The sequence below is a fragment of the Schistocerca gregaria genome, chromosome 2, assembly GCF_023897955.1.
Source record: "Schistocerca gregaria isolate iqSchGreg1 chromosome 2, iqSchGreg1.2, whole genome shotgun sequence".
In the NCBI taxonomy this organism is placed as follows: domain Eukaryota; kingdom Metazoa; phylum Arthropoda; class Insecta; order Orthoptera; family Acrididae; genus Schistocerca; species Schistocerca gregaria.
Genome location: NC_064921.1, coordinates 374,877,761 through 374,888,392, shown reverse-complemented (window position 1 = coordinate 374,888,392; position 10,632 = coordinate 374,877,761). Strand labels below are relative to the sequence as shown.

At 36.8% G+C, this 10,632-nt stretch overlaps 1 protein-coding gene across 1 annotated transcript; it reads left to right on the top strand.

The window, feature by feature from the left end:
* Window positions 1-674: 674 nt before the first annotated feature.
* On the top strand, window positions 675-7,323 carry LOC126320051 (glyceraldehyde-3-phosphate dehydrogenase). Its single transcript, XM_049993748.1, has 8 exons — window positions 675-818; window positions 1,555-1,636; window positions 1,719-1,842; window positions 1,957-2,072; window positions 2,483-2,737; window positions 2,839-2,999; window positions 6,570-6,764; window positions 6,963-7,323. Exons 2-8 carry the CDS (start codon window positions 1,559-1,561, stop codon window positions 7,030-7,032), a joined length of 999 nt encoding a protein of 332 aa, XP_049849705.1. The 5' UTR covers window positions 675-818; window positions 1,555-1,558; the 3' UTR covers window positions 7,033-7,323.
* Window positions 7,324-10,632: the final 3,309 nt, after the last annotated feature.

The following is a 10,632-nucleotide window of genomic DNA, read 5'->3' as shown; positions in this document are numbered from 1 at the left end:
ACTAAGTCGGCATCTCTCTATAAGGAGAGAATGTTGAGATCAGAAGGAGAATAAGGTGTTGGTATTATACATTTCCTATCTTTGGGTGTAAAGTTTTCCAGATAAGAAACGAAAGAATATAAAAGGAAAAAAGACATAGCATCAAAGTGTTATGCGAAATGATAGATGTTTTAGTATTGTTATCACTATTACTGGTACGTTTTTTTACCAAACCCTTGCTTGCTCTGTGTTCTCTGAGTAATCCTTTGCGGGATGGAATAAACCAATATTGCTTAACAAGTACTTTTTAACTGCTTAAACGAATGTAGGCATAGACGGTGACTGTTTCGTGTTCTTCGCAGATGACTGACAGCATATTAAACAAGAATTAAAATTCTTCTGTACTGCACACTGTCTTCTTTAAAACGTTTTCGGCAAAATGTAACTGACAGTATTCCTTAAGAACTAGCTGACATCAGAAAATCAGATTTTCTTGTGTAAATGGTAATTATTCCGAGAGAAGGAAATAAAGTTTGAAAGTGGTTGGCCTATGAGGTATTATAGGAACTTTTTATATTTACTGCTGTAAGACTGCGGATTTCAACTACGCGCAAATGCCAATAACAAAATGTCCTCGCACAGGCTATTTCTTTGAACTCCCGCGGCGATCGATTGCTCACACACCACACCCTCTGACGTCACGGGTGTCTGCGCAGCTATAACTGCGCGCGGTGTCGGCCGTTTGCCCCTGATCGCCCTTGACGACTTGACTCATTCGAGAGCGGGAGTTCGTAGGAAGAGGAATAGTGTCAGTGTTCGGTTCATCCAATTGTTAACAGGTAAGATAATTGACGGCCAACACGTCTGAAACTTCTTTGTTATAAGTGAATATCACCGTATTCCTCCCACGAGTATGCAGGAATATTGGAGCGGAAAGCAGTAGTTTGTTGGTTCAGTACCGGCAGCAGAAAACTGACATCTAGTAGTTTCGTCATCCTCCCAAATTGTAAAATTTTCCTTCACCAAAATATTGATACTGTGTGTTGTTAAATAAATGTAAAACATAATTGTATTTACTGTCTAAAGAGGCTTTGACCTTCAATGACCTTCAGTTTTGTCAGTGTTCGATACATGTCGTGTTCGGAACAAGCGATGTACTACGTGGCTACAGTAACTGATTTGAACAGCAAAATAGGTAACACTCGTTTTACTGTTAGAATAAACAGGGGAACGTGGCTCTCAACTGTCTCTGTAGCTTTACTCAGTCTTTTTGCGCGATAAATAGTGTCCAATGCACTAACGTATAGCGACCCCCTGGCGTGCGGGAGCGATAAAAAAAAGTTTCTGCAGTACCAGTAATACCGGCTGATGAGAACACTAGACTTCCCAGTCAATCGCACCGTATTGTGCATCAGTTATCTTACCCCACAATCAGCTTCTTCACCGATGCTTTTAATAGTATTTTGAGCAACAATATTTTATATATATTTACATATCTATAAATACTGCAAAAGTTTTGTGTATGTTTAGGGCTGCGTAAAAGTCGTTAAAGTAATTATTTTCTGGTTTTCTTAGGAAAATGTCGAAGATCGGTATCAACGGTTTTGGCCGTATTGGACGTCTGGTGCTGCGAGCAGCCCTTGACAAGGGTGCCCAGGTGAGTTGTTACAGCCATTGTGTGAGGGAAATTGTTATAGTGACAAACCTATTTAAACAGAAAAAAATGGAATAAATTGCAGGTCGTGGCTGTTAATGATCCATTCATTGGGCTAGATTACATGGTTTACCTCTTTAAATATGACTCAACCCATGGAAAGTTCAAGGGTGAAGTGAAGGCAGATGGTGATAGTCTTGTTGTTAACGGTGAGTATCTCTAATATTATAGTAAAATACTGTCATATTGTGGTTTAGGATGATATGTAGCAGAGTAGTCTGTTGTAATATTGTATGTATATCAAAATATAAATTTCATTACAGGCCACAAGATTGCAGTGTTCTCTGAACGGGACCCAAAAGATATTCCCTGGGGAAAAGCAGGTGCTGAATATATTGTAGAGTCCACTGGAGTCTTCACCACAATTGAGAAGGCCTCGGTAATAAACCATACTGCTTTGTTTGCAGGATTACTGCATGGCTAATTGTTACACTGACTACCACAGATTTACACAATGGCATTGTGCTGATTGAAAAGTTGATGTTTCGTAAACTTTAATGAAGTTTTCATCAAAACGTTATTATTCACCTTCAGTTGTTGATCATAAGATATCCTTTCACAGAACAAGTTAAAAGGATTTGTCTGAAGGCTCTGTGGTATTTAGTTTCATGGTGCCATTGCCTAGGTTAGCTATTTTTGTACTTCACTAATGTTACTTCCTCAAGCATTTGATGTATAGAGCTAATTTGCACAGATATTATTAAATTGGTGAGAGGGTGTTATCGGGTCACTGCATGGTGCATACCAATACCTTAGTTTTCTTCTGTGTAATGTTGAAACCTTTTACAGGCTCACTTGGCAGGCGGTGCAAAGAAGGTTGTAATTTCTGCTCCAAGTGCAGATGCCCCAATGTATGTTGTTGGTGTAAATTTGGAAGCATATGACCCAAGTGCTAAGGTTGTTTCAAATGCTTCCTGCACTACAAATTGCCTGGCACCACTGGCAAAAGTTATCCATGACAATTTTGAAATTGTTGAAGGTCTGATGACAACAGTGCATGCTGTTACTGCTACACAGAAGACTGTGGATGGGCCATCTGGAAAGGTAAATCTGTTCAAATTGTGGTTGTAATAATTCTAAATATTTCTGGTGCAGATTTCATTATTAGGTGTGCGGCACGCAATTTAACAAAATATTGTTTTTAGTTGTGGCGTGATGGACGTGGTGCTGGCCAGAACATTATTCCAGCATCAACTGGAGCTGCAAAAGCTGTTGGAAAGGTCATTCCTTCATTGAATGGGAAACTCACTGGAATGGCTTTTAGAGTCCCAGTGCCAAATGTTTCAGTTGTTGACCTCACTGTCAGGTAAGAGGTTACTTAAAACACTGTCATAACCATCTATCAACATTACTCTGTGACCTTCGTTTGACCCAATGGTAGATGCATCAAGGTGCAGTTACATTGAAGGGTTTTATTCAATCAGCTGTTATTCCACATGTGAAATGTTCTCTAAAATCCCATAACACAAGACACTAATGATTTTTTAGCATTGGAATCCTTGGTATTATCAGAAAATATAAAGGCATAAAGATAATGCCAATCATTACTTGAGTTCCATGGCCTTCAGTTATCTGTATTGCCTCTTGTGAAACTGTGTAGCCTCTATAAAAGAGAGAATTGCTGAACTAAACTAAGATTTAGTCATGTGACAGGGTCATAGGGAATTTGTGTAAACATCTTGACAAAGAGGATAAGGTGATCATAGTATGCAGAGCAGAGAACAGTCTTGCTAGACAGCAATTCCAATGTTAGGGAGTGACAGGGTGGAATAGGAGTAGAAACTCTGGGTTAACACTGCTGTTAGCCATGGGAATCAGTTTTGCAGGCTGCTGACAGGTGAAATGAAACCTCAAAGGAGTATTGTGCAGGTTTCCACAATTGGGAGATGGAGGATGATTTTTCCCGTTAGTAATATATAGACCTCTGAAATGATATCCTGTACCTATCTCAACACCACATAATCAAAAAGGCTGGGGTAATTAGATGTAAGGGTCTCAAAAAGAAAAAGTTCAAAGCAACACTGTAGACTTAGTTGATATTCATTCAAAAGTAATGACCAGAGGCCTGAGAACAGCTATCCCACTGGTTTCAAGAGCTGAAGGATCCCCTGTTCCTCAACTGTGTTGGAAGTTGCAGGATGACAGGTGCACAATGTATGATGGATGCGCAAAATGTTTCTTTGCTCACATGATTCTATCGGACCTCAGACTTCAGAAAACAGTGAGCATCACCATGCCTGCTGAAGACACAGCTTTGAGTTTTTCAGGGGTAGGTGATGGTGTGTGCTTCCATTGTCTAGATGCTCACTGTTTCTCAGTGGCATGTGCAAATTTAAACAAGATTTGGTTCTTGCAATGTCATACCTTTTAATTGAAATCTTATTTTGCACTCTAGCATCTTATTCATGTAGAACTAGTACTGTGTGTGTTTTAGATACAACGCACTCAAGCATTGGATCTAATAAATTTTGAGATCAGTGTGTAAAAATATTTGCTTGTGAATGTGCATGTATTTACAAAACAAATTTAAAGTTTTGAATATAATGAAATAAGACATTCAGCCACACAAGATATCTTTATTAATTTAATTGGTAGAGCGTTAAATAATGTCACAGGTAAGAATGTTTAATAATCATTCCTTGGATGTTGTAGAAAATATAAGGATGAGCAGTTAAAGGGAAAGCAAAGCACTATGCTAGAAAAGAAATTTTCATAAAATGAAACTGTGTGGTAGTCTCACTAACTTAATCCGTGTAAATTAAAAAAAAAATTGTTCTGTCGAAAATAAAAGCTCGTCTGAATTTAGTGTTTCCATCAGAATACTAAATACTTGTTCCCAGGTAATAAGCACTGTCTTTTATGAAATATGCTATTGTTAAACTTTTCTTTAAGAAAACTAATCAGTGTTAACTGCAGAGCCATTTCAGTTCTGACATTTACCTATAATTTTGAAGTTTGGTGTTCTAAATATTCTCATGTCAGCAGCAGAAATTCTCAGTAAATCAGTATGAATTCCTGAAGAGTTGCTTGTCTGAGAATGCCATTTACATGTTCTCACCAAATAAACAAAACATTAAATAACAAAAGTGCCAACACAATGGAAAATCCATGATGTAATGTAGCAATATTATAGAAGGTAGTTGCTACTCGCCATATAGTGGAGATGCCAAGTCACAGATAGGCACAACAAAAAAGATGTCAGAAAGTGAGCTTTCGGTCAACAAGACCTATCAATAACGTTTAGATTCAACCTTACATCCTTTGCTGTTCCTCAAGTATGGGACATTCTCCCATCTATTGTACGAGAGTGGTTTGAAAAGTTCTCGGAATCACCACGAAAGGTCAGCACTAGCACAAGTTGTTAACATGATATTCATTGGACTGTTGCCTGTAAACACGTCCTATGTCAGTGCTGTTGGAAGAGAGCTATGGCGGTAATGTCACTCTGTTGTTTCCATAAAGTGATTTACGAATATTGAAAATAGATTCGAGCAAAAGGTATGAAAGCAAAGGACACTCGTGGCAATTTCCAGAATTAGCTTAGGTGATCCGTGCAGTGGCTGGCCAAAATGTCACTACTCCAGAAATAATTGCAAAAGTGCACAAAATGGTCATGGAGGATTGCTGATTGAAAGAGCATGAAAGTGCTCATGCTTGCCAGATGTCGTCTGAAAGGGTGTATCACAATTTAACTGAAGAATCAGAAATGGAAAAAATTATCTGCAAGATGGGTGCTAAGACTCTTGATACTGGATCATAAACATCTGAGAATGGACATATCGGAACAATGTGCGGCCCGTTTTAGAAGAGATGAAAAAGATTTTTTTGCACTGGCTTGTGACCACAGATGAAACTTGAGACAAAAGTCAAAACAGTGGAAACCTCATGATTCTCTGCCACCAAAGAAAGCAAAGAATTCCTTTGGCGGTAAAGATCATGGCATCTGTGTTATTGGATGTGAAGGGGATTCTGTTTCTAGATTATCTCCCCACTGAGCCAACAATTACTGGAGAATACTATGACAACCTCCTGGAAAAATGACAACAAAAGATATGCAAAAGTCAGGTTTGGCATGGAAGTCATCTTCCATCAAGACCATGCACATCTGTACCATGCTGTCACCATGGCAAAATTACATGAACTAAGATATGAATTGTTGCCACACCCACATTATTCACCTGATATGGCTCCGTCAGACTTCCATCTCTTCCCAAAACTGAAAATTTTTCGTGATGGGCGAAGATTCATTTAAAACAAAGAATTGAAGCCAGTGTTGACAACTATTTTGCAGGCCTGGAGGAAAATCATTTTCAAGATGGTATGGAGGCACTGGAATATCGCTGGACCAAGTGCATTAATTTACAAGCAGACTACATTGAAAAATAGTTTCAGCGATGTAAAAATTTTTTTTCCTCCTGTTCCGAAACTTTTCAAACTTCCCTCGTACGCAAATAAGTAGGTTGAAAACTTCAAAATATAAATGTCGATCCTGACAAGAAATTAAACTGGAGAAAGTGCAGCTTAGTTCATCTGGATTTGCACTTGAAATCATTGCAAATCTTGGCAAGACAAATAAGTAAGTTGATAAAGTTTGCATATTTTCAAAAAACCTTGCTAGTTTTTATAATAATCCTTTCTTGAACTAGTGAAAAAAGCATTCTATGGTTTCCCATTCACAACTCCTCTTTCATAGAAAAGTTTAATGTGTAGAATGTGGTGGGTAGGAATCACAACTACATTTTTTAACAAAAAAGAAAAGCTGGTAAATGACTGTCATATTTACTTACAGCCATAAAAGATAAAGCTGCTTGAGGATGAAATATTGCAAGTTGGATTTTCCAGTACAAGCTGTAAACTGATTTATTTATTTATTTAGGTTGGGCAAGGGTGCCAGCTACGATGATATCAAGGCCAAGGTGAAGGAAGCTGCTGAAGGTCCTTTGAAAGGAATCTTGGCATATACTGAGGATGACGTTGTGTCTTCAGATTTCATTGGTGATTGCCATTCTTCAATCTTTGATGCTAAGGCAGGCATCCCACTCAACAATAACTTTGTTAAGCTTGTTTCCTGGTAAGTACAGTGCAGTTTTGGTAATGATTTATTTGGTTTAGTACCTAAATCTGTAAAAGTATTCAGTTTTAGAAACTGGTGGTGTGTAAATTAGTTAAAACAATCTTTTGGGTAATGATGTGGTTTCCTTTGTTATAAGAATACCAGAACACTAATGCTTGTCTGTGTATCATTCTAGCATTATTTCTTTGATTTCAGGTATGACAATGAATTTGGTTACTCAAACCGTGTTGTGGACCTGATAAAGTTCATGCAGTCAAAGGACTAAATTGTTCCATGTGCTACAGTTCATAATGTTGGTGTGATCAGCAGTCCTATGACCCCCCACAAAACTGAATGTGTCAGATCAGTATTGCAGTGATCAGTGGTGTTATTCCATAATTGTGACTGATTCATGGCAGTGTTTCTGCTTAATGGCTAGGCTCTAGGAATTTGATAGAAAGTTGAAAAATATTGATTTAGAATTAATATAATCAAAAGCTTTGTTAAATTGTAAACATACTCATGTCATGAGTCTTCAGTTCAAAAGTTGAATAAATGCTGATGATATTGCTGTTGATATCCTCTTTGCTTAAAATTTCCCATCCTCCTTATTTTTATGTTGTGAAAAGTATTGAACATGGCTCGTTAATGCAGTATGTGATAATGAAAATTCTGTTCAGAGTATATGGAGGAGCAGTTACTGTCATGTTTTGCCTTGTGCTATTATAGAGCTGAAAGTGATAAATTTTGTTTGAAAGAGATACTTCTTACCTTTATTACCAATTCTGTCATTCACTAGCCACAGCTGGACAGTCAGTGTCAAGATACATTATCAAAATACGTGAATACAACTGTACTATGATAGTAATTTAATAGATTACAACAATATCACAACTATAAAACAGATAAAAGTATATAATGAAATTGCTGTTGGAGTCGTGGAACTGAGCTGCATCTCAGGTAAACACTATGCTATTACTAAAAAAGAATTCTTCGATATTATAGAAGGGTTGCTCTTTTAGCTTAAACAAAATAGTAGTTTTAAACTGCTCCCATGGTGAAGACTGAATCTGATCAGGTAGAGCATTAAACAATTTTTTCTTTGCTAATTGACACCTTGGCTTGTTGATACTTTGTTGTGAGTGCTGTATTTGTGAACTTCATTTGTTGTCAGAACTTGGACAGTGAAAGCTTATACAAACTAGAAACAATTTGTACTTTTATAAAGGTTGTCAAAAACTTCTATATTCTTTGAAGTAATAATTGAACAATTTTGTCCTTGAGGTTTCAAAGAAAAAGGAAGCATGTGCACAAACATAGGTTATGGTACATCAAAAACTACCAAGAAACACTCTTCAATTGGAGAAAATACTGTCATTTGACAGAGGACATTTACACCCTGCACATTAAATGGTTGAGTCTGAATAACTTACACAGATGATCACAGCTTCCACACTTGGTTTTTTGTGATATCTCTGGCTGCCTGGTTTGTTGTGTTAAAGTTTGTGTAGCATCTTGCTTTCCTAGTTGGCTCTTCATTTTGAGTAATCTTGTCTAGTTTCTTTCTGGGGATATCCCCTATAGTGTATAGATAAGCAAATAGTCCTTTAAAGTCCTTGTAGCTTCTACATATGGTTTTGAAAGTGAAAGGCCCAGTGCACGGGAAATGCAATTTCCCATCATATGATTTACACACAATAGTCTTGAACATTGTGCAAGATTTTTATTGCAGCTCTATTAAGTAGGCTGTAGACTGTTGATTTATTTTAGTATCACCTAACTGTTTGGTCTATGGAACTGTAGGTTTATGTGGTTTTCTTTATTGGTGCAGTGATTTCTACAGCTGCATCAAAATATGTAGAAAACTAAAATTTTTATTCAGTTTTCCTTTGTTACATGAGAACCGTTAACTGAAGGCTTCTTAATCAACAGAGCTGTGAATGCAAATTTGAAGGGATACTGTATGCTTTCATCCAAATTCTTGATTGTTTCTTCTCCTGAATTTGTGTAACACAGCCAAGGTAAGTTTGTAATTTGCATACATTGTTCATAATTTCCAGGAAGTATATAGATGGTCAGATGGGATGTATTTCCATCAGTCTCAGATATTAGTAACTTCGTTCACGGGCAGGTATGTTTTTCTTTCTGAAAGACACTGGTAAACTCACCTTTAAGATTCTTAACAAAGTATAAATTTCAGTGTAGCTAGCAGGAGGTACATTTTTCAACTTCATTTTGTATGGTTGACAGTTTGCTAACAACTTCAGGAGTCAAAAATTTTTGAATGATTCACATATATTGGTTACTTCCCAGCAGTAGCTATTACGAGGTTCATGGACTGTTGGCAAAACCACTTGAAGACTTGAAGCTTCTGCAAGGTAATCTCTATCACAACTTGTTATGTATTTGGAATGTCACCTGTGTGGTTTTTCATTCCTCTGTTTTTCATCTGTAAGTTAAGCAAATATTTCTGCCTCATTCATGCCTCTGTAGCTAATAGAAATATTCTTTACAAGAAACTCGTTTGCTCTGACAGACTGCTTACAATAATGTGTAGTATATAAATCGGCTATGAAAGTTAAGCACTCTCATTGAGGTACCGTGAAACAATCATTAAAGATTGCGAAATGAAATTTAGGTAGCACAATTAGAATTATGGTCACAGGTAGTACCAGCCTGGGAGGGGGGGGGGGGGGATATGCCCTTGAGCATGAGTTGCATTTTTTTATTTCCAGTTTTTAAAATTTTAGCAGATAAATTTATGGTATGGTACTTTATGTGGTGAATGACAAACAGAAAAGTCCCATGATCATAAAGTATCTTGATTTTTTTTAATAAAAGGAAAATTTTGGGTAATTTTTGCTTTCTAGGGTGTAATTGACTAGTAGCTTCTTGCTTGGAGGCAGAATGTTCTTGATTATATTTTGTAACTGTAGATCTGGGAGTTAGCTTTGTTGTTTTCCACATTTTTTACATAAGTTGTAATGTTGAAATTGTTGTACTTGTGTTTAAATTTGCAGCATTGTTTGTTTGTGGAACCAGTAGTAGCGTGAAAAAGTCTTGAACTGGTTTATTTAAACTACTAACTGCAATGGAAGACTGGAAGCACTCAGTGATAGGAAAATATTTTTTGAAGATATTTTTGACAGCCCACTAGTATTACATTAATCATGTTGGTAGATAGTACCCACAAAGTTATTTTAATCAATGACATTGTTTAAATTGATGCCACCTCAGTTATGGTGCATATTAAACTGATAAAGTAGTTAGTAGTTGCATTTTACATCGAAAGTTAATATCAGAATGCACAGTGTTTTGTATTTGAACTTGATACTGAAATCTCTTAGAAAACTAATTTTGGTTCAGAGGATTGTTTACATATCTAAAGATTTGATGACTGAATTATGGCACATGTTTCCTTAAACTACTATGCTTTATTTCATGTCATACATTTCATGAATGGGAAACTTAGTTGAAGTGGAATTTTGATGGAGCAGTTATGTGCAGAGAATACGTAGGTAAGTGCAACAAGACTGATTAAAAAGTAGCCAGAAACTAAAGTCTGTGTTCGCTAAAGTTAATGAACATTGAGCCAGTGTTTTGGCCATGGTGTGTAAAATGGAAATTGTTGCCATAAACAATAGCTTCAAACTCCATTTGAAGCCAACAATGTGTAAGATCATTCAAATCATTTTGTGCACTGTAATAAAAAAATAGAGCTTAAAATGTGTGTGCGGTTAAATGGGTAATCACTGTGCATTGAAAACTGAGTCTGTTTTGGGTAGTTTCCACTTTTAAATGTCCACAATGCCGAAACTTCACTTCCGAAGCCAATGGTTTGTTAGCTTGAAAAACCTGTTGCTTTATGATTCATGGATAGTGGGGT

What these genes read in the sequence shown, in the direction of transcription:
- LOC126320051 (XM_049993748.1), top strand. Translation starts at nt 1,559, where the DNA reads ATGTCGAAGATCGGTATCAACGGTTTTGGCCGTATTGGACGTCTGGTG. An exon ending in TGATAGTCTTGTTGTTAACG is followed by an intron (nt 1,843 to 1,956) that starts GTGAGTATCTCT and finishes ATTTCATTACAG; the next exon opens with GCCACAAGATTGCAGTGTTC. An exon ending in TGGATGGGCCATCTGGAAAG is followed by an intron (nt 2,738 to 2,838) that starts GTAAATCTGTTC and finishes TATTGTTTTTAG; the next exon opens with TTGTGGCGTGATGGACGTGG.